The sequence below is a fragment of the Panthera tigris genome, chromosome E1 (genome assembly GCF_018350195.1).
Source record: "Panthera tigris isolate Pti1 chromosome E1, P.tigris_Pti1_mat1.1, whole genome shotgun sequence".
NCBI lineage: Eukaryota > Metazoa > Chordata > Mammalia > Carnivora > Felidae > Panthera > Panthera tigris.
The window spans coordinates 56,497,809-56,524,175 of NC_056673.1; the positions used below are offsets into that span (position 1 = coordinate 56,497,809).

The window sequence follows — 26,367 nt, forward strand, 5'->3', positions numbered from 1 at the left end:
ATGGCGGTGGCGTCACGTCTGAATTGTTAAGCCGGACGGATGTCACCTGCGCAGGTTAGAGCCCCTGCCAGTGATGCTGCCTGAGAAACGCTTCCCGTGCGAAAATCCTCCAAAAAGCGAAGTGCTTTGTTCTGCGGGCAGACTTGCGACGCTTCCTTTTGGGGCCGGGGCGATGGCTGCAGACAGGGAATAAAGGCGTCTCAGGCATTTATTGTGTTCGAGCGTCGCTGAGCACCTGATATCCTGGGCATCACCCTGTGAGGTAGTCGAGATTCTCCAGCTGTGGTAGGAGCTGGCCCCTGAGCTCAGAGAGGTTAGTGGAGAGAAAGTCTGACGGCAGGGGCCCAGGAAAGCCTGGACTCTCCTTTTGCGATGGACTAAAAACCATTTGCCCTCAGCTCTGTATTAGTGTCCTCGGGCTGCCACCAAAAAAATGACCACGAGCCGGATGGCTTAACACGACAAAAATTTTCTGTCTTGATTCTGGGGGCTCAAGTCTGAAATCTACGTATCAGCGGGGCCCCGTTCCTTCCTAAGCCTCCAGGGGAGGATCTTTCCCCGTCTTTTCTAGTGCCTGGTGGCTCCCGGCAGTCCCTGGCTTGTGGCCGCGTCCCTCCGGTCTCTGCCTCCGCTGTCCCGTGGCGGCCTTCCCCTGAGTGTCTCCACATGGCTCTCTTATAAGGACACCAGGAGCGGAACTGAGGGCCAACCTGATTCCGCATGACCTCGTCATAACGAATGATGTCTGCAAAGACCCTATTTCCAAATAAGGTCACGTTCTGTGGTTCTGGGTGGATGTGAACTTGGTGGGGGGCAGGGGGGGGGACACTACTCAGCCCAGCACAGTGCTGGAGCCCTGGGCACATGACCCATGCTGGACAGTGCCCACTCTCCATCCGGAAGCATGTTCCTGTCCTTGAGAACTTGGGACTCCACTGGGGATTTCTTCTTCCTCTATCTCCTTCTCCTCCTTTTTTTTTTTTTTTTTTAACATTTTTAAAAGTTTATTTATTTTGAGAGAGAAAGAGTAAATGAAGGAGGATCAGAGAGAGAGAGAGAGAGAGAGAGAGAGAGAGAATCCCAAGCAGGCTCCACACCCTCAGTGCAGAGTCTGATATGGGGCTCGAACTCACAAACCGTGAGATCATGACCTGAGCCAAAGTCGGACGTTCAACCGACTGAGCCACCCAGGTGTCCCCTCTCCTTTTTTTTTAATTAAAAACAACTTTTGGAAGTAATCTCTGCATCCACTGTGGGGCTCAAACCTACAACCGCCAAGTCAAGGGTCAGACGCGCTACCGACTGAGACAGCCAGGCGCCCCAGGACTCCGCCGGGGGTCCAGCTGGTCACAACCACACCCCAGCATGTGAGGGGCTCAGAGGAGAGATCTGGCTCCCAAAACCAGATCTCTGGATGGATAGAGCAGAGCCTTGAGGGAGAGGATCCTTCAGGAAGGCTTGAAGTGGGGTGAGGTCCCTTCCAAAGTCTCTGGGGACCTAGCAGGACCCCCGCCGGTCCCCTGACAGGGGTTGTTTGCGCTCTGGGGTCTCGGTTAGAAGTTGGGAGGGGTGCCCGGGAGCAACCCCCCTTGTGCTTGGCCGCCCCACGCTGGGCACCGACCCTGGCCCAGCAGCTGCGAGCTCCGGGCCCTCCTCCCGGTGGCTGCCTCCTGCGGTCGGCTGAGTGTTCCTTCCGGGAGGAGGAATGTCCGTGCTGTCCCCACATGTCAGCGAGGAAAGCAGTCCCAGCGTGCTCACTCAGAGCTGATGCAGAGCCCAACGGACGTCAGGGTCATGGAGTTCTTCCTCTGGCTTAAAGCAGGCATCCTCCGTGGGTGCGTATCACCCCCAAGGGTGAAGCCTGCTTCTTGAGGGGGAAATTACCTTAGACGTCCCAATGGCCTGTGGCCCTCCCCAGGCCACCGTGTGTAAACGGAGCGGCAGCATGTCTGTGGTTTTCACTGTCAACGGAGGAGGGCGAGTAGGGGAAAATGTCTCCCAGGGCTCCCTCGGGAGTGATGATGAGACAAGACAGACAAGCGCTGGTCTGGCCCAAACCCCTTTGGCTGCAGCTTCGGCCACACCGCGGTCTGGGCAGGAACGGGTACACGTGCAGGGCTGATCTCTGGCAGACGCAGACGTCCTTACTGCTCCGTATCCTCATTCCGGCCTCACGAGACTCCACCAGGGAGTGCCTTTGTCTTCTCCATTAAAAAAAGAAAAAAAAATTTTAATGTATATTTATTTTTGAGAGAGAGAGAGAGAGAGAGAGAGAGACAGAGCTCAAGCGGGGGAGGGGCAGAGAGAGAGGGAGACACAGAATCCGAGGCAGGCTCCAGGCTCCGAGCCGTCAGCACAGAGCCCGACGCGGGGCTCGAACACCTTGATTCCGGACTTCTGGCCTCCAGAGCTGCAAGAATACATTTGTGGTCATTTGTTTCAATGGCCGCAGGAATCCGGTACAAATTCCATTAGTGTTTTAGTTTGTTTTTGAGGGAGTTGATGGGATTGTGTATGTATGTGTATGCACACACACGTGTGCATGTGCACGTGTGTGTGTGTGGTGAGGGCTCGTCTGCTCCTTCCTGCCACCTTCTTCCTTTTGTTGCCACCCTACCTCCGTGTCCGCCTGGCCCCCACCGGCCTCCCACGCCCTCCGTGGATGGGGCCACTGCTGTCCTCTCCTCTAGGAAGGCGGCCCCAGGGGGCGGGCAGCTGTCACCGCTGTGCCTCCCCGGGCGGACAGATCCCCCGAGAGGAGCCCAGGTTGGAAAAGTCCTCCTTCCTATAATTCCCATTTTGTGCGGCACTCAAGCTCCCCGTCCTAGTAAAGGGATAAATGGAGCTCGAGCGGGGCCCTCAGAGCCAGAGGACGAGGTGCGAATCAGAGATCGGAACTAACGTGTTCGCGAAGGGCAGGCGACTTCTGGGGAAGACCCACGCGCCGGCCGGCAGAGCGGGGCCACCTCGGCAAGGGTCTTTGCAAGGAGACGCAACCTGCAGGTGATGCCTCATAAACTGCTCCGAGAGCCGAGCAGTAATCAACACCAGGAAATAAATTCTCCAAAAATAAAGGCGACGCGAGTATGGGTGGGGGGTGGAGGGCCGTGATGTTTGTGGCAGGCAATGTGTTTGAGATCCTGGGAACAATTCATGCCCAGGAGCCCAGCGATAATTTACTAGAGGCTTACTAGTCGGCAAGTCCCCAGGCGTCTTTGGGTGGAATGTATTTTGGCACGACGTAGCCCCTCTGGGAGGAAATGGAGAAGCAGACTCGGGGCAGCCGGCCATGCCCGGGAAAGGGCTTCCGTTGCCGGGGGGTCCCGGGCCAGATCCTGTCCAGGCTCTGGACTAGAATTCCTCTGTCTGCTTCGGCCTCAGGCACTGCCCTCCAACACGCAGGGCACACGCATGTGGGGATGACCGGCCGGCGGGCCTGACACACCAAGTGGGGGCTTTCCCGTGTGACGTGTGCGGTGGGTGGTTAGAGAGCCCCGGGGGCGGGGGAGGGCACACGCCTCCGTCTGCTGGCCCAGCGTCGTCCGTCTCCCTGTTTCGGTTCCTTGCAGGGCAGCGTCTGGGTCCCCAGGAGCACGGCAGGCCCGCTGCCCCTGCTCACGACGTGCTGAGTCCCTCCCGGGAGGGCCACCGTGGCGAGCTGTGCCCGCTCACCCCTGGCTTTTCCCACCTAGGTTTCCCCCGGGGGCCGGCCTCATGGAGCGGATCCAGGCCATCGCCCAGAACGTCTCGGACATCGCCGTGAAGGTGGACCAGATCCTGCGTCACAGCCTGATTCTCCACAGCAAGGGTGGGGGCCAGGGCACCCCTCTGCCTCCAGGGGGCCGGGGTACCGCGCGGCCCTGACCGCTCCCCGCGGCATCTGTCCTGGCTCCTGCCCCAGGCTCTAAGTGGGGTGATTTGGGGTTCACCCTGCTGTGACCTGGCGTGAAGACAGAGGTCTTGGAGGCCCTCTGTGGCCCCTGCATTTCTCCTGATGTGGAGAGCAGCAGGCTGGGGGTCCCCCTCAAAGAGTTTTGAGTACATTCGGGTGGGTACGTGAGGTCTGCCTATCCAGACACGGGTCCATAGCCATTCAAGCCAGCTCCTTACTGGTTCTGAAGCCGCTTTGGAGGGGGAGGGCTAGCGGCAGAGGGGGGAACCCGGGCTCGGGGGCCCTCTGGCAGGTGGCCTTGCAGGTGAGAAAACTCAGCGGAGGGAGGGCGGTGTGGGCTCCTCAGTGACCCCTTCCCATCGCAGACCAGGCCTCTCCAACACTTCACGGGGCCCCTCCGTACACCCGGGGCCTCAGCAAGCTGACCTTCCCTCCCTGTAGTGTCCGAAGGCCGGCGGGACCAGTGTGAGGCACCCAGTGACCCCAAGTTCCCCGACTGCTCAGGGAAGGTGGAGGTAAGGCCTGGGGCTGAGGGCGGGGGTAGAGGTGACCGGGGTGGGGGGCGGGGCAGGCTCCTCCTCAGGGGGCTCTGCCCCAGACTAGCCCTGACGTTCTGCTGGTGGGGGCTTCTCTGCCCAGCCCCCTGACCCTGGCACCGGCTGGCAGAGGCCAGCCTCAGGGGGATGGCCTCTCCTCTTGGGCCGCCTGCCTGGCCCACCAACCCAGGTTGCTCCCCATCCTGGCAACCAGCTGGGCCGAGAAAGCCCCCTACCCCACCAGCCCCACCTCTGGGGGCTCACCCCCAGGGGCCCGTGGCTGCACGAAGTCTGTCCATCTGGGGGTGCAGTCCCTGGCGTAAAAGCCAGCTCGTCACTGGTTCTGAACTCCCTGAGAGGGTAGAGCAGAGGCACTGCAGACCCCCTCCTTGGTGACATGTGGGGATCACTGTGGGTGGGGCCTGCTCTGACTCCTGTCCCTGTGCCCTTGGAGTCTGCTCCTGACCTTGGCCTCAGCTGAATCCTGCTCCCCATGACCAGCCAAGCCCTGAGCTGCTGTGTCTCCCACTGTTTGGCCTGGAGCTGTCCCTGAATGTGTCGTGACCTGGCCTTGTTCTCCCAGGGTCCTTTTCTTTCCGGGCCTGGGGGACGGTGGTCCTGCTTGGCCTTCCCTGAGGTTCTCAGCAGCCAGGACACAGGGCTGGGTCGTGGGGCCCTGGTCTACTTGTCTTCTCTGCTTCTGGCCCTTGCTGCTTCTTTAAGTGTGACAGAGGTCCCGCCCTGAGGGTCCCCGAGGACTTGCATGCCGAGAGCCTGCCGAGGGTGTGGGTGGGGCTGGTGCCAGCACCCTGGCCTGGGCTGGCCCTCTCCACAGTGGATGCGCGCCCGCTGGACCTCTGACCCTTGCTACGCCTTCTTCGGGGTGGACGGCACCGAGTGTTCCTTCCTCATCTACCTAAGTGAGGTCGAGTGGTTCTGCCCCCCGCTGCCTTGGAGGAATCAGACAGCCACCCAGATGGCCCCCAAGCCCCTCCCCAAAGTCCAGGTAGGCATGGGAAGTGGGTAGGCCCGTGAGGGGCTGGTAGACAAGCCAGCTGGTCTCCTCAGATGGGGCGTCCTTAAGGGTCAGCGGGAGGAACCCTGAGTGAGGCCAGCCAGCCGTGCCTGTCCTACCTTCTGGGGATGCTGCAAAGCGTGGCCTACTTGAGGGGCAAGCTGGGGCCCCGGAGGCACCCCCTAGATGGAAAAGAATAATAGTAACAATAGCTGTCGCTTCTGGAAGGCTTCCAGATGCTTTATATGTACTTAAACCTCCCAGCAGCCTTTATGCGACCGCATTGAACAGATGGAGATTCTGAGTTTAGGGAGTGGCGGTAACTTGTTCAAGGCACCTCGTTACTCCAGCTCCACTGAAAGGTGGCCCGGACTTCCTGCCATCCGAGTACCAGCTCTGACCACTACCCTCGCTGCCTCTGTGTCGCAGCTGAGACCCCTGGGAACTGTCACAGCTGCCCACCCCCAAAGGGCTTGTGACGGAAGGCTGGGCTGAGACAGAAGGTTGGGCTGGGGGGTTAGTGTTGGTGGGTGAGACCAGGGCTCCCCGACTGTGGGGGCTCCTTGGCCTCTACAAAGGGCAGGAGAAGCTAGAGCAGGCCCCAGCCCCCCAGGGAGGGTGCGGGCCCCTGTCCCCAGGGGCAGCAGGTGACAGTGGTGGTGGGTGCAGCTAGGGGCTGAGGGCTGGAGGACCCAGGTGTGGGCCCCCCCTCCAGGCAGTTTTCCGGAGCAACCTGTCCCACCTCCTGGAGCTGATGGGCAGTGGGAAGGAGTCTCTAATCTTCATGAAGAAACGGACCAAGCGGCTCACGGCCCAGTGGGCACTGGCCGCCCAGCGGCTGGCACAGAAGCTGGGAAGCGTCTGGAGGGACCAGAAGCAGGTACTGCTTCCCTGTGCATTCAGGGAGCTGAGCTCACAGAGCTTAGGAAATGAGCTTAGGGCCCCAGGTTTACAAGTAGGCACTGAGTCTGTCCTTGAAAAGGTTTTATTGAATTTATTTAAATTTTAGCTGAGACAGGGGAGGCAGAGTCAGGATAGATGCATATGGTGGCCCCGGCTCTTTTCACGTTTGGGGTAGAATGACAAGCCTTCCCCCATACTGCTTAGGGGTTCTGCCTTCTGTAGACATCTTGTGCTTTTCAGGCAGAAAAGTCATGGCATTTGCCTAGAATATTGAGAATAACGTAGCCTGTTTTGGGGAGATTTGTAGGTTCGTCCGTCCATCCATCCATCCATCCATCCATCCATCCATCTATCCAACCATCCATCCATCCATCCATCCGTCCAGACACCCATCCATAATATATTCATCCATTCATTCATTTGTTCACCTGTCCGTCCATCCATCCATCCATCCATCCACCATTCCATCTGTCCATCCAACCATCCCTCTGTCCATCCATCCATCCATCTATCCATCCATCCATCCATCTATCCATCCATCCATCCATCCACCATTCCATCCATCCATCTATCCATCCAACCATCCATCTGTCAATCCATCTGTCCATCTGTCTACTCATCCATCCATCCAACCGTCCATCTGTCCATCCATCCTTCCATCCATCCAACCACCCATCTATCATATATCCATCCATTCATCCATTTGTTCACCTGTCTGTCCGTCCATCCATCCATCCATCCATCCATCCATCCATCCATCCACCATTCTATCCATCCATCTGTCCATCTGTCCATCCATCCGTCCATCTGTCTACTCATTTACCCATCCAACCATCCATCTGTCCGTCCATCCTTCCATCTATCCAACCATCCATCCATCCATTCGTCCATCTATCTGTCCAACCACCCATCCATCATATATCCATCCATTCATCCATTTGTTCACCTGTCTGTCCATCCATCCATCCATCCACCCACATATCCATCCAACCATCCATCCAGCCAGCCAGCCACCCATCTGTCCATCCATCCATCATCTATCTGTGCATCCATCCCTCCATCCATCCAACCACCTATCCATCATCTATTCATCTGTGCACCCACCCACTGTCCCATCCACCCATCTATCTATCCATCCATCAATAAATATTTACCTGACTCTCACATCACCCTGTTTATTTCTTTCAGAGTCCCTATCATTTCATGAAATTATCTCTTGTCTGTGTTTACTGTTGTCTACTTCTTCCATCTGGAATGTAAGCGCCTTGAGAGCCAGATGTGAACATCTTGTTCACTTTTATCCCCAGTGCCCAGTGCAGTCACTCTGCCTCTTGGTCCCCCTTCTGGTGCCAGAAAACACCTGCCCAGGCACAGCCTGGAGACAGCATCTGCTGCTGGCCAGGTCTCCCTGGGGGTGGCAGGTCAAGAGATGCTGCTCCTCCGTGCTGACCCTGTGTCCTCCCTCCATGCTGACCCTGTGTCCTCCCTAGATCCTCGTTCACATTGGCTTCCTGACGGAGGAGTCTGGTGACGTGTTCAGCCCAAGGGTGCTGAAGGGCGGGCCTCTGGGGGAGATGGTGCAGTGGGCAGACATCTTGGCCACTCTCTATGTCCTGGGCCATGGCCTGCGGATCACAGTGTCCCTGAAGGAGCTGCAGAGGTGAGTGCTGGGGAGGGGAGGGCAGGGCAGGGAAGGAAGGGGAACCTGTCCCCCGGGGGCCACTGCTCTGCCTGCAGTTCCCTGGGAGGTTCTTGGTATACTGTGGATAGTGACAGTACTAATTTCCTGCTCCTCTCCACGTTGGTTCCTGGTCATGTTTGGGATGCACCAAGGAAGTATATTTGCATAGTGCTGTTCAAAGGATCCTTTTCTCCATCTTGGGCCAACAGGTGCCCTGGTGTTTGTACTCAGGGGCTGACAAATACCAGTTTGTGGAATCGAGCCATGTCATGTAGCTGGGGTCCTCTTTGCCTGCCATCTTTGTGGGCTTGATGGAGTCTTGGAATTTTTCTTCTGGAATTGGGCTCCTTCCTGGGCCTATTCTGGGGTTGGGGGGCTGGTAAGACCTGGGGGGTGGTAAGGTGGGCTGCTGATGCCTCTCCTTCCCCAACGCTTGCCTTTCCAGGGTCCCCCTGATGCTCTTAGAGGTGGGAGATGGTGACGAGAGGGGGAAGGATTGTGTGTATGTGTGTGTGCATGCCTGTGTGCAAGTGTGATTTGCTTAACTACTGCATCTGTGAGATATAGAAATACAGTTTTTCTTCATTTATTTATTAATGTTTATCATATAATATTTGACACATACAAAAATGTATGTAACAGATGTTAGGAAGTGCAAATATAGGGTGTTCTCCCATGATTCTGCCAGAATTCCCCCAATATTCCCGGGGCACCTGGGTGACTCAGTCGGTTAAGGAACTGACTTTGGCTCAGGTCATGATCTCACGGTTCATGGGTTTGAGCCCTGCATTGTGGTCTGTGCTGACAGCTTGGAGCCTGGAGCCTGCTTTGGATTCTGGGTCTCCCTCTCTCTTTCTGCCCCTCCCCCACTCATGTTTTCTCTCTCTCAAAATATAATAAAATAAAATATTAAAAAAAATTTAAGTATTAATTTAAAAGAAAGAAAGAAAAAGAAAGAGAGAGAGATAAAGGAAGGAAGGAAGGAAGGAAGGAAGGAAGGAAGGAAGGAAGGAAGGAAGGAATATTCTCAGGACTCCTGTATCCACCTGGTGCCCCTTCTCTCCCTGATCCCTCTGCCTCCCCCCCAGAGGAAACTTGCAACTTGGACTCTGTGTTTATCATTTCTTTGCTTTTAAAAAACAAATTAATTTTTTACATGGTCATGTATCCATAAACAGCATACGGTTTACTTTTCTTTTGCTTTGAGCTCTGTGCAAATGGCATCTACTGTATGTAACGTTTGAGACTTGCTTTCTTCACCCATTATTATGTTTCGATGATTCACCCATGTTGTATGAAGTAGCTCTATTTTTTTAAATTTTCACTGCTATATTTCTTTTTTTTTTAATATATGAAATTTACTGTCAAATTGGTTTCCATACAACACCCAGTGCTCATCCCAAAAGGTGCCCTCCTCAATACCCATCACCCACCCTGCCCTCCCTCCCTGACTGCTATATTTCATTATGTGGATGGTCCTTAATTATTTATCAGTTTTTGCTGACTGTGGACATCTTTTTCCTGCTTTTGTAACTTATCTTGAATGATGCTATGGTAGACACTCTTATACATGTCACCTGGGGAACCTGTGTCATGGTATAGACTGAGTTTCTCTTTGGGATGGACTAAGGTGCACAATCATTGGGACTAATGGTGTGAAATAATGCCAGCTGTTTTCCGAAGTGATGGCACCGATTTCACCCCACCAACTGGAGGTTCTTTCTCAGTGGCTGTGTTCTCACCCACACCTAGTGTAATCAGACTTCCTAACTGAGGGTGGGGTCGAGTGGTATCATGATATTTTGTTATGTTCTTAACGTGCATTTCCGTGACAACTAACGAGGCTGAGCATTCTGTCATAAGCTGGTCCTTCTTTCCCCTTGATGAAATGCCCACACACGTTATCTGCTCACCTTTCTGCTGGGTTGTTTATCTTTTCCTTATTGAGTTGTCGGAGTTCTTTGTATATTGTGGGTATAAATCCTGTGTGAGTTATATCTGTTTAAAAATCTTCTCCAAATTTGTGGCTTGTCTCTGTCATTTTTTCTTTTTTTCCCCCCAAGGAACAGAAAGCCTTAATTTAATGTAATCAAAAACATCGATCTTTTTCTCTTTATGGTTAGGGATTTATGGTTGGATTTTTTCTTCCTCTTTCTCATTGGTATTTGGATGAGACTGTTCTAACTTGGCCCCAGGGCATGACTAAGGAAGGCCTCAGAGTTGTTGCTACGCGTCGGCTTTCCTTCATCAGCCCATTAACTTACTCTGAGGTGGTTTTCAAGCTAACGTGGATTCCTGTCCAGAACTTGCCCGCCATCTTGATGGTCTATTGGTTCTGGATGTCTCTGATCAGCACTTTGTCCTGGCCACAAATGCTGATGCTCTATAGCACAGGAGCATTGGAGAGCGGAGGATACTGGCGGGGACAAAGCCATAGACAATCTTAGGTCAGCGTGGTTTGGGCAGCTACTCATCCTCTCAGTTTTCCCCTGAACTTGGAGTCTGCCAGTAACTCGAGTAGGGCTCCGTGTGACCTTGATCGGACGGTGGTACTAGGACCAGCTCTATGGATGGAGGATTACGGGGAGAAGGAGGCTGACACCAGGTTGTGCTGGGAGGCCACTAAATGACCTAGTGGCTTGAAGGTTTTTATTCCTGTGGCTTGTGATTCACTGCTGGAGTCAATGTTTTAGACCGATGCACTTGTCTGCAGTAGGCCTAGGGAAGGTGAAGTGTCTTCAGAGAGGAACAGTTACCTATAGGGTTCACTTTGAAGGGGGAGAAAGAAGATGACAGGGACTAATGAGGGAGCTGTATGGTGTGGCAGCACTGGGAAACACAATCACAGGTTGGGGGCAGCAGGTTCTGGGGGAGGAGTTGTCACCTGGGAGTAGCACATCCCCTACCCCTCAACCCCCCTACCCCCAGCCCCTGCCAAAATCTGGCAGGAGGTCGGTCACCAGAGTGGGAAGGAACTGGTCAGGGAGCTGTCCCTGAGTGCTGGTGCTGAACGTGCAGACTAGCTACTCAGCCCTGGGAGAGGCAACCAGCATGTCCCTCACTCTGACTCTCACCCTGGTGGCACTTTGTTGTCAGACCAAGCTGTTCACATTGTGCAGGGCTCTTCAGAGCTGAGTGTGCCCACTCACCACCCGCCAGCACACACTGCTGCTCACCTCCAGCTCCCTCTGAACAGAGGACTCAGATGCATCAACACTGTGGAGCAAAATGCTGCTAATGTTTTTGCAAATGATGAAAAGAGGCATCTTTGCCTGGCCTGGAAGCTTCCTGCAGGAAAGCCAGATAGGGTGGGGGTGAGGTGAAGAAAAGAGAAAAGGGAGCCTGTGTCTGCAAAGTCAAAGAAGTCTTGGGCAGTTTGTGGATGGCACAAGCAGGGGTTGTGGTTAGCCACAAGCCAGACCTGCCTTGGGCAGAGCAGCAAGCAAGGGTCTAGGGGCCCTTGTCCCCTCGGTCATCAGAGACCCTAAGATACAGCGGGAAGAATCCAGGGGGTGAGGGCTGTCCGGACCCCTCATCCCAGGCTCTGCCACACGCAAAGTCCCCTGTGAGTGTGAAACATCCTATCAGCATTACTGACACCCTGACCTGCCTCAAGGTTAGATGAATTCACGTTTATCAGATGGGGTTCAGCTTGATTCCTCCCTGCATCTTCTGGGGCCAGAGACAGGAGAACTTCCTTCCTTTACTGCTCCCTGAGGGAATGGGCAGGCCTCTCCCAGGCCTTTGTGACAGCCTATCAACCACCCTGAGCGAATCATCCCCCCAGGGGAGAGAAGGTATTCGACAAGTCTGCGTAAGAGATAGGAATTTACCTCAGTTACTCTGCTTCTCAACCTGGGCTGAGGTGTCTTCTCGCTCACCCGTCACCCTGAGTCCTTACCTGCCCAGAGCACTTCCTCCTCTGGCCACTTCTTGGGCCTGGCACTGAGTCTGTAGCTATTGCCACTGCTTATCCCAGGGCCAACGCGGTGCAGGTGGGGTTCACTGCACTCAGGAGGCCTTGAAAGGGAGGCGCTTGTGTCAAGTACCAAGGTCTGAAATACCTCCTACTGCCAGCTCTTTCACTACATGCGTGCGCCCACATGATGCCCATGTGTGCCCATGCATGCGTGTCCCAGCGCATAACCGTATATGCAATGCCCACGTGCGTGTGTGTGCACATGTGTGCGGCCCCTGTGCATACCTCATGCATGCACACGTACATGTCTATCCCGACACATACCCACACACAGGCAAACACATGTGCAAGCACACACACACACACACACACACACACTCACACGCCCCACAGGCACTCCATATCTTCCTGCCAACACATCCCCTCCTGCCAGGCTCCTGTGGATCTGAAATTCCCAGGAACAGGGGCTCCAGGGAAAGGTTGCTCCATTTCTGATTTGCAGTTTGTTAAATGGGCAGGCCCGAGGCTGTGCCCAGATAGCTCTGTCCTCAGTCCCCCGTGGGAGGTGGGTGTGAGCAGAAGCTCTTGCTCAGGGCAGAGTTGTGTCAACAGCCCAGACACCTCAGGGAACAGTCTCATGAAGGGGTTTTCTAAATCTGTTATCAGAAACAATTCCAAAACAACTAAAGGAATTAAAAAAAAAAAAACCTATCATCTCCAGGAGACATAATCCAGTTATGTCTACAAAATTAACAGCATCAGCTGTGGTTGGAATACATCTCAGGTGGGGATTCTTACCCTCCACCCGCCCCCCCCCCCCCCCCGGCCCTGTCACCGGCTGCAAACATACTAACATTTGGGCCCCACTCTTGGTGTCTCTATTTAATCGGTCTGGGGTGGGTGTCATTATTACATTTCCCAAGCTCCCCAGATGATCTAATGAGGAGTGAAGGTCGAGAAGTGGAAACATTGAGGCTGTGGTTTTTGTAAGCCTCCCCTGAGGCCCCCCACCCCCACAGTCTGGGCTGCTGTGGGATTGGGACTTTGTAGAATGTGCGAGCCGGCCTTCATGACTTGTTCACGAGAACTGCCCTCTGTGTCTCCAGTGTAGGTCCCGAGGGCCTGGATTCCTCCCCAGAGCACCCACGCTATGCTTGGTCGCAGGGGTGGGCCAAGGAGGCATCCCTTGGAAGTGGCCCAGACAGTGGGGCCTGTCACGCCTCCAGGTGGGAGCCTGCTGACCTGGCAGGTACTGTGCCCCATGCCCTCTCTTGGATATACTTTTCTCCCGTGACAGATGCAGGCCAGGGCTGTGAGCTCCTGAAGCTCATTCTGCCAAGACCACCCAACGCTACCTAAATGCAGGCCTTTCCTTCCGGCGGGGATGTAGACACAGCTGTGTATTTGCCGTGACAAAGCCCCCCAGACTGAGTGGCTTCGACAACGGCAAGCGGTTGTTTCTCAGTCCTGGAGAGGTCCTAGATCAAGATGTGAACAGGGCTGTTCCTTCTGAGGCTGTGAGGGAGAATTTGTCACAGACCTCTCCCGGGGCCACTGGCGGTTTGCTGGGGATCTCTGGCGCTCATTGGCTGGTGAAGCGTCACCCCGAGCTCTGCTTTCATTTTCATGTGGCCTTTTCTCTGTATGTCTGTGTCCAAATCTCTCCCTCTTACACGGACACCATTCCTATTGGATTAGGACCCATCCTAATGGTCTTATTTCAACTTGACTACCTCTTCAAAGGCCCTGTCTCCAAATAAAGGCACATTCCGAGTTAGTAGGGGTTAGAAGGCCAGCATGAATTTTGGGGGGACGCGGTGCAACTCATAACAAGACGGTGAGCACTTGAGCCTGGCAAGGGGTCGGGGGCAGAGATCCCACTGAATGCACTCACGGCGTTGCTGTGGGTCCTGAGAATCATCCGGGAGGGAGCCGTCCCCTGCAGGCAGCACCAGGTTGACTTGAAAATAGGTCAATGAGATGTGAAGGCAATCCGGATCCTGAGCCACAGCTCGGCTCCTGTGGCAGAAAAGTCTCCCCGGTCTGGCTAAAGGGCCGGTGCAGGGAAGGCAGTGGGACAAAGATGCCGCTTGGACCGTTACCGTGGTTCGCTCACAGATGTTCGTGGCAGATGTCTTGGCCACTGCCTGAGCAGCAAGGCTGGACGGATGAGCCGCCTTTCTCTGCTTCTCGTGTTTTGGTGTTTTAATTAACCAGCTCACTGGAGTGATGTTTGGGGGCCATGCACAGAGTCCACATCGGGCTTTGCTGCTGGTGGCGGGGCAAGAACAGTGCGCCCAGCGGCGCGCGCTTGCACGGCCCTGGCCACGCCCACCGCGCACCAGGGAAGGAGAGGCGGGCCCAGAGCCTCCAGTTGGCCACGCCCCGACTCATCCCGGGTCCACAGTGCGCATTTTATTTATTTATTTATTTATTTATTGTTTATTTATTTTCGAGAGAGAGAGAGTGTGCAAACAAGCAGGGGAGGGGCCGAGAGAGAGAAAGAGAGAAGGAGACACAGAATCCAGAGCAGGCTCCAGGCCAGAGCCGGACACAGGGCTGGAACCCACCAACCGTGAGCTCGTGACCTGAGCCAAAGTGGGCCGCTTAACCGACGGAGCCATCCAGGCGCCCCATATTTTATTTATTTCCTTATTTAAGTTTATTTATTTACTTTGAGAGTGAGAGCGAGGGAGCAGGGGAGGGGCAGAGAGAGGGGAAGAGAGGATCCCAAGCAGGTTCTGCACCGAAAGTGCAGAGCCCGACGCAGGGATCCACGCGGGGCTGGAACCCACCAACCGTGAGATCATGACTTGAGCCTAGATCAGGAGTCCCACGCTCAACCGACTGAGCCACCCAGGCGCCCCCACAGTGGGCATTTTAAATTAAGCCTTTCCCTGCCTGCCTGCCCAGGGTCGGCGGTGCTCATTAATTATATTTGCATAATTTCAAGCACCATTAATAGTACATGGCATGGGGAAAAATTGCTGAGCTCTTCCTCCATCCATGAGTGAAATTGGGTTTAGTAGAAAATTAGTTGACTTAACTGGCAAATGATGAAAGCTTGAGAGGAGAATGTTTAACTAAGGAGGACAAGAAGGGAAAACTCTCAGCCGTCAAGCACGGGGACCCCGTGGAAATCAGTCTCCTGGCCTTTTTGTTGGAGCAGCGTTGTTCCAGGGAAATACCGGGGAGGATCCCCAGAGAAGGAGGGAGGCGGGGGCCACATCTCGGCCCCCCTCGCGCAGCCCAACGCTCTGGGAGCCAGGTGAGGCAGGCCTCAGGGCGTGACTGGCCGTGACTGGCTCAGACTGGCCTGAACTAGGCCGAACTAGCCGGTTCAAAGCAGCCACCGGGTGGAGGGTTCTACCGTCCCCTGCCAAGTGATGGGAGGAAAGGCCTGAGCACAAAGCCTTAAGGAACAGTAACAGCGAAAGTCCTCTTGGAGAAAGACGTGCGCCCAGAGGAGACTGAGGAGTGGCCGGGAGGGTCTGGAGCCATGGGCACCAGTAGAGAAAGAAGATGCTTCTAGAAAGAGGGTGTGGCCAGTGATGTGAGATGCTCACCGAAAGTGAGAAGGAGACTGAATTTGGCCGCGTGGATGCCCTTGTTGACCCTACAAAGACCCAGTCGGTCGAGTTGTGGGGATGAACGGCAGACGTGGGGGGGTTGGAGGAGGAGGGGGCTGGTGAGGAAGCAGACATGAAGCCTCTTGGAGGAGCCTCGCTGCGAGGGGAGGAGAGGCCAGGAGGCAGGCGACAGCAGACTCACAGCTTCCCCGGGGGCTGCCAAAACAAAGTGTTGCGAAACTGGGTGACTTACTGTCTCACGGTGGTGGAGGCCACGGCGCCCGGTTGTGGAAGTCCCGGGGCCAGTGGGCTGGCTCCTTCCGAGGCTGTGAGAACCTGCGTCGGGACTCGGCCACCTTCTGGTGGCCTCAGGTGTGCCTCAGCTCGCAGGTGACCGTCTCCTCCTGTGCCTTCACGCCGCCTTCCCCGCTGTGTGTGTCTGTCTCTGTGTCTAAGTTCTCATGTCGAATTAGGGCCCAACCCTAACGTCCCTCACTCGATCACTCAAAGACCCTGTTTGCAAATGAGGTCACATTCCTAGGTGACCGGGGGGGGGGGGGGTTAGGACTTCAACACCTTTTGGGGGAACACGATTCACCCCGTAACGGGAGGTCTGCTCGCTTACCTCTCGAGGTGGGAGAGCATAGGCACGTTTAAGTGCTCGTGCGACGGAGCCCGAAAAGGGAGCAGTTGAAGACACAGGATAGGGATAGTGTGGTGCCTGGTGGCCCCCGGGGATGGCCCCCCGAGGAAGGGGGAGAGAGCAGGAGGTGGCAGGGGGTGAGGTGGAGGGCAGGAAATGTGAGGACAGCGGACAAGACAGACACACCCCAGGGCTCCACACGGATTTGCAGTGTGTTATCCCCTGGGGGGGGGGGTGGGGACAGATTTGAACCAAAGGTGGCAAAATGTGACGACTTGACAAGGCTGGGAAATGGGAATAGAAGGATTTGTCGTGTCGTTATATTATTTTCTAGAATCTTCCAGATGCTTGAGACATTTTATAACGTATAAAGTACGTGAATTAGAAACGGGAAGGGCGAGCCCATCTGGCATCTGTTTGGCACTTATCGGACTCCTGTAAACAGTGGCTATTTCTCTTTGCTGCCCGTTCCTCGCGGAGGCTTGAGAGGCAGGCGATTAATCTCTGCTAAAGAAACTCCATCCGCTCTCCCCTCTCCTGTTTCCTTCCCTTTCCTTGGATTCCAACGAGGCATTTTAATCTCCGGTGCGGTGGGACGGGGTCAGTGCCGCTGAGCGCCATGCAAGGTGGGGGACCTCTGCCGCGGAGCCCTGAGCCCCGCTGGCCTCCGCCCTGCATCCTTCCTCAGAGTCCAGGAGAGACGGTTGCTTACAAGGGCCGCCCGCGCCCTCCTGCTCCGTGCTGCCCTGAGCCGCAGGGAGTGGGAGTCTGTTTCTTACGAATCTGACCAAGTCTCGACACGGGCTGATAAACCTGACCGCACGCATGCAGCGGCTGAGTCACCTTTCCCAGCTCCCGCCTGGTCCCCGCTGGGCCAGAGGGCCGCAAAGGAGGAGACCTTGAAAGGGAATTGCAGGCTCTCAGGCAAGGTCCGTGCAACCCCGGTGGGGTGGGCAGGGCCACGGGGAGCGAGGTGAGAAATGAGGCAGAGGCTGCCTCCTGAGGCTCGTGAACAAGGCGAGATTTGTTCCTGGGAGGAAGCCTCGCCTGGGGGGCCCCAGGGTCTCGTAAAGGGAGGTGGGGTCCAGTGTCCTCTCCATACCAAGTACAGAGACAGAGGAGATCTTGTCACGTGGCGGCTGGAGAGCGGGTAGGTGGGCAGTGGAGGCTGAAGCCTCCGCCGAATGGAGGAAACCCCGCCGCTCCGGCCTCAGAACCGGGGCTCGGCCGGCCTGGGACTCGTTTTTTCCCGCAGAAGCCGGCAGAAGTGTAGTGTGGTACAAATGACCCCCTGTGGTCCTTCCAGCTTTCTCCGAGCTCCTAAAGGAGCTTAGGTGAAAGGGAGGCCTTTTCCTGGGAGCCGGACTCGTCTTTCCCAAGCTATTCCCCAGTGACCCAGGGCCCCTAGCCGTGCACGTGCAGCGCCCCGGGACCTCGTCTCTCCTTCAACCCACGTCTCCCACGGGGTTTGTGCTAACCGTGTTGAGAACAGCGGCTTACCCATCTTGTGCCCTCAAGGCCCCCGAAAAAGCTTTGTGGAACCGGATAGGATCGTGAGAGCCCCTGGCGCACAAGAATCACCCGGGGACCAGGAACCCAACATCCCAAAGCCCGGCCCCACCCTGGAGTGATGAGGCAGCCCCTCTGGGCCTGGGCATCCGGGAATCTCAGTGGTTATAACCTGCGCCAGGCCTGGGAACCACCGTCCTGCTACCTTTAAGGCACAGCTTGGACGAGAGACGCTTGCTTTGTGCATTTACAGACAGACATTCGTTATATAAATTGGGGCCTGTCTTCAAGGAAGGAGGCAGGGAACAGCCAGAGGGATGTGTTCCTGTTCTGACCACATTCACGCCGGCAGCACCCCCCGGGAACTGGAGGAAGGAATCCGTGGTTTCATCCCGCTCTCCTGGGAGCGGTGGCACTATTCTTAGCTGTTTGCTTAAATAGGAAGTCGTGCTGGGGAAGAAAGCATCAGCTCTGGACCGTGGTCCTAATGCCCAGGGCGGGGGGCGGGGCGGGGGTTGCTGCTTCCTGTGTTTCTCTTTTAGAACCTTCTGGCCCTTGCTCCTTTTCTGCCTTTAGTTCTGGCTGCTCTTGAGCTGGTCCTGGGCCAGAGAAGAAAACGCCGCAGAACAATAGAATTCTTTCTCTTTGGTGGTCCTGACCTCCCTTGTAAAGCAGTTCATTAGATGTCCTGTTAACTCTCTGGGGTCCTTTCTCTCTGCCTCCTTTGCTCTTGGGAAGAGGCAGGGGCCTGCCCTAGAAACAGGCCGTGGACGTAGACCTAGAGAGACAGGGGGGCAACACCATAGTGCCCAGGAGGCGGGTACTGGATGGGGTAGGAGGGATCGCAGGTCCCCTGGGAGGCGGAACAGTCCTGGGCGGCCCCGGCCGGTGTGCACCCAGCAATGAGAGGGGTCTGGAAAAGCAGAAGTTACCTGCGTGCGCCTAGCACCGGGAGCCAAAGATCTCTGAGCACTTGGTGAGAATTCTTTTTAATTAGGTCCTTCCCACACAGAGAAGAGAGGGAGGGAGGATAGTCTGTTCCAGAATGTAAGCACTACCTGGAGAGGTTATTTCCAGCCACAGACCAAAGGCACAGGGAGAAATAAAACCAGAGAATGTTTAGCCCAGAAGGGATCGTGGAGATCAGTCCGAGCACCACGTTCTGGGACCGGAGGCGGACGCCAGGATGATCTGAGGTCTGTGCAAGGTCACCGGGCACGTTGGCGCTGGAGCTCACGCCCAGGAGCGCTTTCCACGGAGCCAGAGCTCAGTGTTTCGATTCCCAGCTGAGGATTTTTTTTTTTTTTCCAATTGGGCATAGATTGTTTCCCCCCCACCCCCACCCCGGCCCCTCTGTTTCGCCTACTGAGTCTCCCCTCCTGGGAATATGTGCTGCACCCCTGCGTTACAGCCAGCTGGGAGTCTGGGGGAGCTGGGGGAAGGTGGGGACACGGGCACCTCTGGGAGGCAGAGGGCCCGGCACGTCCTTGTGGGGCTGGGCACGCGTGGTCCCTTGAGCGTGAACGGTTTAATTATAGTAAAATACACATAACAAAATTTGCTCTCCTAACCATTTAGAAGTACACGGTTCAGTATTACGTGCGTTCACAAGGTTATACGGGCATTACTGCCATCCCTCTCCAGGACTTTTTCGTTTCCCCAAGCTGAAATTCTGTCCCCACTAAACCCTGACCCCTCCACCGCCCGCCCCCCTGCAGGGTGGATTAATTCGGCTTGGGGTGTGGGGGCCCCAGGATCACCAGGCGAGCCATGGAAACGCTCCATTTCCCTAGATCCCTGTGCCCCTTTCATCCGGTATCCAGGCTCCCTGCTCAGGTGGCCCGGGGCCATTTAGAAATATAACCCAGGCACCCAGTTGGGCAATTCCGTGTAGACTCCCCCATCCTCCCGAAGCATTGTGGACGGTAGTGTGCGGACCAGAGGTGCTGAGTGGACGGTGTCATGTCCCTCCATGGGCAGGTGCTGCCTCCCCTAATAGACTGACCCGGGTCGGGGGGGACCCCACGGGTGCACTGGGGGTGGGGAGGCTCCTCGACCTCCCTCACCCACCCCACCCCCGACACAGCCCCGGGCTAAGAGTCCGAAGAGGAATCGGGAACTTGCACTGGAAACGAGGAAACATCTGGGCAGGCGCCTTTTGAGGAGCCCGCATGGAGGGTGGCGTTGCCCGGCCGAGCCTCCGTGGGCACCTTTGGCTGAAAGGCTGTGAGGAGGCAGCGGTTTTCAATTCCTCGCCGCTCAGTGTCCCTCCGGTCTTGTCTCTATTCTAGAGAGATCTTTCTACACTGTAAACCCGGTTCCAGTCCCTCCCAGAAGACTTCTCGCTTCCCGGCCCTTGCGTCCTCCTCCTCCAGGAAGTCTTCCTTGGATGCCCCGCCCCTGTGCTCCCCCAACCGACCAACCTTTGCTCCGACCAACCACGTAGCATAAAATTGCCCATAAAGGCGAACTTAACTGACAAGTGATGAAACCACAGTCCTCCCCCAACCCCCAGGCAGGGCTGACCCTCTCCGCTGTCCTCCGGGCGGGCCCTGAGTCCCTGTGACCAGAGCAATGAGCAGCCACACTTATCTCCAGTGAAGTCTCTTTAAATCGAAAACTCTTGTTTTCTAGAAAGGGCCGGGGAGACGGAGCGGCCCCGCGTTAACTCCTCCTGGGAGGCGGTCTGCAGTCTCTGGGCCAGCTTGTCTCTCTTCCTCTCCTTCCTGCGGGATGGCTTGCACACTTGCAGGGCACAGAGGTCCACTAGTGTGGGTCCCGGGGTGTCCCAGGACCCTTGGTCACTCCTCAGAAGAGCAGCGTGCTTCTTACCCCTCTGAGACACCTGTCACCCTCGGGCTCCCCTCACCCGGCGCCTCTCTCCAGACAGACTTTCCTTGGCCAAATTTTCAGCACAGGGTTCACCGGATTCATTGGTTTGTTTATTCCTTCCTGAACACAGCAGGGGCTTATCGGGCCAGATGCTGTCCCAGCTCTGGGCTTTCAAAGATGCCTGGGCCTATCCTCACGGGCCCGGTTGGAAGGAGGTGACTCAGGACAGTGCAGAGTGGCGGGGGTTGAAGCCAGGGGTCGGGGAGCACAGGGGCGGGGCGTCCAAGGAAGACTTCCTGGAGGAGGAGGACGCAAGGGCCGGGAAGCGAGAAGTCTTCTGGGAGGGATTGGAACCGGGTTTACAGCGTGGAAAGATCTCTCTAGGAAAGAGACAAGACTGGAGGGACACTGAGCAGAGAGGAGATGACCTCAAGATGCGAGGTGAGAAATGACGGGCCTTGAGCGAGGGGGCTGCGTGTGGTCCAGGAAGGAGTTGCCGGACCCACAAGTGCAGAAGGCAGATGCTGACAAGAAGAAACGATTAGTAGCAGAACGCTCACTCACCGCACCTCGGTTGATCCTACCAGGAACCCTGGGAGGGAGGCATTTTTGTCTTTTCCCGAGGAGAAAAACGAAATTCCTAGAGGCTTATGACTCCCCCGAGGTTAGCAACAGAACTGGGACTGGAGCCCAATCTCCGCTGGCAGCCGGGGCTCGGGTTTCGGGGATGTCTTTGCGGTCCGACCATCCGACCATCCGACCATCCGACACCGTGCTGGAGACGCAGGAGAGCTTAGCGGGTGGGAGTGGGGAGGGGGAGGGCTCTGGAGCCCCACTGCCTGGGTCCCAATCCCAGCTTCACAGCCTCCTGGCTGTGCAACCCTGGCTAACTTACTAAACCTCTCTGTTTTCCTAGCCTGGAAAGAGGGGAGCAGGAGAAGGATGAGTCTGATCTCCTAGGGTAGCTGCCCAGATGAAAGGATTTAAATGAATTAATAAGCTGAGACCGTGCGGAATGGTCCCTTGTTCAAAATGTCAGCCCCGTCAAGGGACAAAGATGATGAGGGCTCGTGCCTTAGAACGTCAGCGCGGAGCCATTCTCCCAGGGGAGAGCTGTGTGTGGCTCAGCTGGCCTCTCGGCGGCCGTGGTGTTTGGGGCAGGGGCCACGGCTGTGGTCGGGGTTCGGGCAACCAAAGGGAGCCCCCGTGACTTTGTCGGCACCACGTGTGGCCACAGAGGGACACGTTGCCTAGAAACCAACCACAAACGTAACGTGGGGAAGTAATCCTCTTACGGTGCCCGTAGCAGCGACCGGACCCACCTACAGTTTGTACTTTAGGGTTGTTAATTGATTTTCCCAGGCCCCGATTCCTGTGGGAGGAGAAGCCACCCCCTTCCTGGCTTCTGCCAGGAAGGGATAGGGGGTTCGTCGTTTTGTCCTTCTGTCCGTGGCTCCCCATTGAGTGCAGGGAATCGGGGGAGGGAGGCGGTGTCTCTCTCTAGGTAGCTGCTGCAGCCCGGCACAAAAATGATGCTTCTTTCTGGGGCATCAGTTTTACTGGAGGAGTTTTTTTTTTGGGGGGGGGAGAGGGCAGGGGGGTGCAGAGGGCAAGAGAAAGCCCGTGCTTGAAAGGAAACGACAGAGGTATCCTGGGGAGTAGAAGGCAAAAATCTGCTCCACACGTAAAAATATCACCAAATATTTCATGAAGTCTCCAGGCTGTGGGAGCCGTTTCCTGTGATGGTTCCAGACCCCTGCGGTCTGTGCTCATTCTGGGTTATTTCAACAACCACGGCAAAAGCTGACGAAGGCTGCCCTGCCTTAGAAGTCCTGGGTTTGAGAGTCCCGTGTGGTGGTCCAGTTGGAGAGGGGAGTCACACTCACACGGAGCTGGTCGAGTCGGGGAGGGGACCCTCGGCCACTGTTACGTATATAGATAAGAAGTGAGACACTGGGTGTTCGATTTTTGCATTCTCCTCTCGACGCTTCGCAGGGGAAGCTGGGTGGGGCTGGGGTGCGCCGGCTGGTGGGGAGCAGGCACAGGGAAAGACCCGCCCCCCACTTCCTCCTGCCCTTTTCTGCAAGGCACAGCCGACCCCTGATGTCCCCAATCCCCGTCACACACAGCCTCCCCTGACACCTTTCCATCACGGCCTTGTCATCAGTTACCATAAACGGCATTGAAAAGGCACGGCTTCTGTCACTGTGCGCTGGGGACGATGTACGCAGTGCCCCCCTCCCCAGCTTCTGATGGTGGCCGGCAGAGCATGAGCAAAGAGGACGCAAAGACGTCCAGGCTGGTACTTTTCCACCTGGCTTGAATTGGCTCTAGGTGCCCAGAGAGCTCATCAGTCGTGGCCTTTTGCCATCGATGAGCCGTGACCTTGTCAAAGCTCCTCCCCTCCCCTGCCTGAGTCTGCTCTTCATGTGGATCCCTGAAGGGGCTCACTGGGAGGTCTCCTGGACCACGCATCCAAGGGAGGTGGGACTCCGGGGGAGGTGGGTGGCTGCTGTGGGGTCCCCACAGGAAGCGGGGCTTTTCCACACCAGGCTTGGCTCAGGGGCTCAGTACAGACTTACTGAATGAGCGGTCTAAATGCCTCCTTGTCCCCTGCAGGGGGGTGGGTTTCCAGGCCGAGCCGGGGCTCCTGCGTGGTGGGCAGGGAAGTCCAATGCCAAGATTTTACACGGGCGGCTGTGGCCGTGTCCTCCGGGCTCCAGTGACATGACCCAAAGGCTCTGGCACTGGGTCACCAGAGGAAAGCTTCTGGGTAAATGATCTAGCAGGCTGGGTGACCCTGGGGGGCAGGGGTGGGCATCTCTGTGGGCCAGGAGCCAGTCAGCAGAGCTGAATTCTATCTTCTGAGGCAGGGCCTTCTGCTCCAAACACAGAAGACACGTTGAGGACCATAGTGGGCATTGATGGCGATTTGTGAGCGCTAGATAAAGGTGCCCCCTCTGGGCGGGCGCAGGCCTGCGGGGAGCACATTTGTGCAAATCAACAAAAGGTGCCCCTTCCGAGTGGCAAGCAGCCCAGGTGAGGGGCACAGCCTGGCAAGCTAGCCCGGGCTGGATCTCAGTCCTGTTTCCTATCGTTGAAGTCTCTTGTGCAGTGGAAAACTTACACGACTGGACATGGCCACCCTGTTCACTTCCTTTCCAAGTCTGCCAGCGCTCATGTGCCAGCCTCGCTTTCCTTTACGGTGCCCCCCCCCCCACTCCGTGTTTATCCTGGGCTGTAAGAACTGGGGGGGCTCCAGGTGCCCCAGACTCGAGGCTGGTTGGGAAGGTGGGGGTCTGCTGCCTGTGGGCCCCTCTTGGGGCTCAGGCTCTGAGGGGCTCTTCTCTCAGTAACTTAGGGGTGCCGCCAGGCCGGGGGAACTGCCCGCTCACCATGCCCCTGCCTTTTGACCTCATCTACACCGACTACCACGGCCTGCAGCAGATGAAGCAGCATATGGGATTATCCTTCAAGAAGTACAGGTGAGAGAGCTCCGGGTGGTGGAGCCGACACTGGCCCCAGGGTGGGGGGACTGCCTTGTCCCCGGACCACGAGGTCGCGGTCCGTTGGGGGGAAGCCTCGCCCTGCCTCTGTCTCCCCTCCCCCGCCACTGGCCTTCTTGGAGGAGCTCTGCCCCGCCCCCCTGCTTCCTCAAGTAATACTCGGAGTGGGGGGCTCCCTTCACTGCCCCTCTGCTGCAGGGCAGCCTGGGGGCGGGGCTCAGAGGTGACCTGGATGGGGTGGGCAGGGGAATCGCGGGGAGGAGTGGATGGAGTGGCACACCCCAGGGGGGCCACGACCTCGGCCTGTGGGGGCTCAGCACCCCCTCCTCCACCCTCCCTCCACCCCACTCCCCTGGGTTTGGGCGAAGGCCAATGCCATCGCTCCGGCTCCCGTCTCTGCAGCCAGCGGGATACTGGGTTTAATTTAGCACCGAGAGCCCTGCTATTTATTACATTTGCTCCAGTCCCATTGACTATCCCGCATGATTTTATTAGGGAAAAAAAAAGTGACAGGCACTGTTATTGCTTTTATTATTAATGCGTGTTCTTCTTGCGCTCGGTGCCGCTGCCTCCCACCCCCGGCCCCTCCTCTGGGGGAATAGTGCCGACCTCAGCAGTTTGTGGACAATTCTGGGTCACCCGGAAGGAAGCGGGGTGACGGAGCTTCCTGGAGGGGTGTCTGAGTCTCAGCAGTTTCCTTCTGGTGCCCACGCCCAGGGGTGGGACGGACAGAGGGGGAGGTTTTGGGGCCGAGACAGAGCCTCCGCCCGGCTGGGAGGTGTACCTGAAGTGGCCAAGCTGGCATTGCCTTCCCCAGATGTGGAAAGAACTGGACGGTTCTGGAAGGTTCCAGTAGGCTCCAACGTTGGGGATAATGGTAGTGGCTGGTCCCCCCGGGCCCTGCCCTCTGCATCGCAGCCCAGGCAGGCCAGGCGCATCCTGGGGGTGTCAGGCTCCTGAGCAGGGGGGCTGTGTACTCGAATGACTGCTGCCCCCTGCTCAGGAAAGTGCAAATCGTACAGGTGACCACCCCCCCCCTCCCCCGCTCCCGCCACTAGGCTCCCTTGGGGCAGCCGAAATAACGAACAGTTCCTGAGTGAGTGGTCTGTGGTTCACACAACCCTGGGACAGGTGGGCTTTTGTTACCCTCACTTGACCGATGGTGGGGCTCACCCAGAGAGGTTAAGGCGCTTGCCTGGGGTCACACAGCTAGGTAGTGTCTGAGCCCAAGCTCCGACCACAGTTGGAGTAGCACCCGGCCATTGGCTGGTTACAGTGTCCCTGCTGGGGCAACCCAGCCCGGGGAGACACAGGAAGGAGGTGGCTGACCCTGGTTCCTGGTACCCACCCCCCCCACCCCCGGGGCGGGGAGCAGATGCCGAATCCGGGTCATTGACACCTTCGGGACAGAACCCGCATACAACCATGAGGAATACGCCACGTTGCACGGATACCGGACCAACTGGGGCTACTGGAACCTCAACCCCAAGCAGTTCATGACCATGTTCCGTGAGTGTCCCGGGCACAGGATGTGGTGGTGGTGGGGGGGCGCGGTCAGGGGCAGTTGGGGCCTCCTCGTGGCTCTCAGGGGTGCATGGGAGGAGCAGGGTCCCCTATTCCTCCCTGGCTTTCCTCCCCCGGGCCAGTGTGGGAGCAGGGCAGGCCCAGGCACCTGCCTGCCCCAGGAAAGCCTTGTTCCCCCTTCAGCAAATGTGTGACCCAGACAGGAAGTGTCTTGTGGTGTCTGGGGAGCAGGCAGCGCGGAGGGAGCAGCCTGGAGGGAAGGGCGGGGGCGGGGGGGCTTCCAGCCTGGCTTGGGAGAAACGTGGTGACCTTTCCAACACGGAGGAAGTGGCCTTTGCCTCCAGAATCACAGGCTGCTCTCAGAGAGATGCTGAGCACACGTTCCAGAACAACGAGGATTCGGTGACCTTGTAGAAAGAGAGGCCAAAAGTACACTGGGGAGCTCTAGGGGGTGGCGAAGGGGCAGGACAGGCAGGCTCTTCTAAGTGGAGGGGCCAGATGAAGTGAAGGCAGATGTGGAAAGAAGTGGAAGGTTCTGGAAGGTTCTGGAAGCTTCCAGTAGTCTCCAGCATTGGGAATAATGGGAAGTAAGCCTGGGGGCTGGGGTCCCTGTGGAAACCCTCTGACAGTGGGTGCCAGGCAAGGAGTGCGGTTAGAGCTAAGCCTTAGAGCTATTTTTAATGAGACTCTAAAATATATACACACGCTGACCTGCCCTCTTACCTGCAGCGTGGTGAAGATAATTTAATCTTTTCTTGACAACGAAGGGTCAATTCACTCTGGCTCTGGCGCGCACGAGCCTGCCCTTCGGGGTTGGCAGAGGTGTGCGGAGCTGGGT

The 26,367-nt window shown here is 56.7% G+C and overlaps 1 protein-coding gene across 2 annotated transcripts in view; it reads left to right on the plus strand.

The window, feature by feature from the left end:
* Positions 1-26,367, plus strand: part of MGAT5B (alpha-1,6-mannosylglycoprotein 6-beta-N-acetylglucosaminyltransferase B) — a 70,166-nt gene that overhangs the window by 22,297 nt on the left and 21,502 nt on the right. For both annotated transcript variants that reach the window (XM_042967172.1, XM_042967173.1), the window contains exons 4-10: positions 3,693-3,808; positions 4,334-4,407; positions 5,264-5,434; positions 6,159-6,323; positions 7,837-8,006; positions 23,853-23,984; positions 25,381-25,514. In XM_042967172.1, the coding sequence (XP_042823106.1) occupies positions 3,693-3,808; positions 4,334-4,407; positions 5,264-5,434; positions 6,159-6,323; positions 7,837-8,006; positions 23,853-23,984; positions 25,381-25,514 (962 nt within the window). The remainder of the gene's footprint in view (positions 1-3,692; positions 3,809-4,333; positions 4,408-5,263; positions 5,435-6,158; positions 6,324-7,836; positions 8,007-23,852; positions 23,985-25,380; positions 25,515-26,367) is intronic.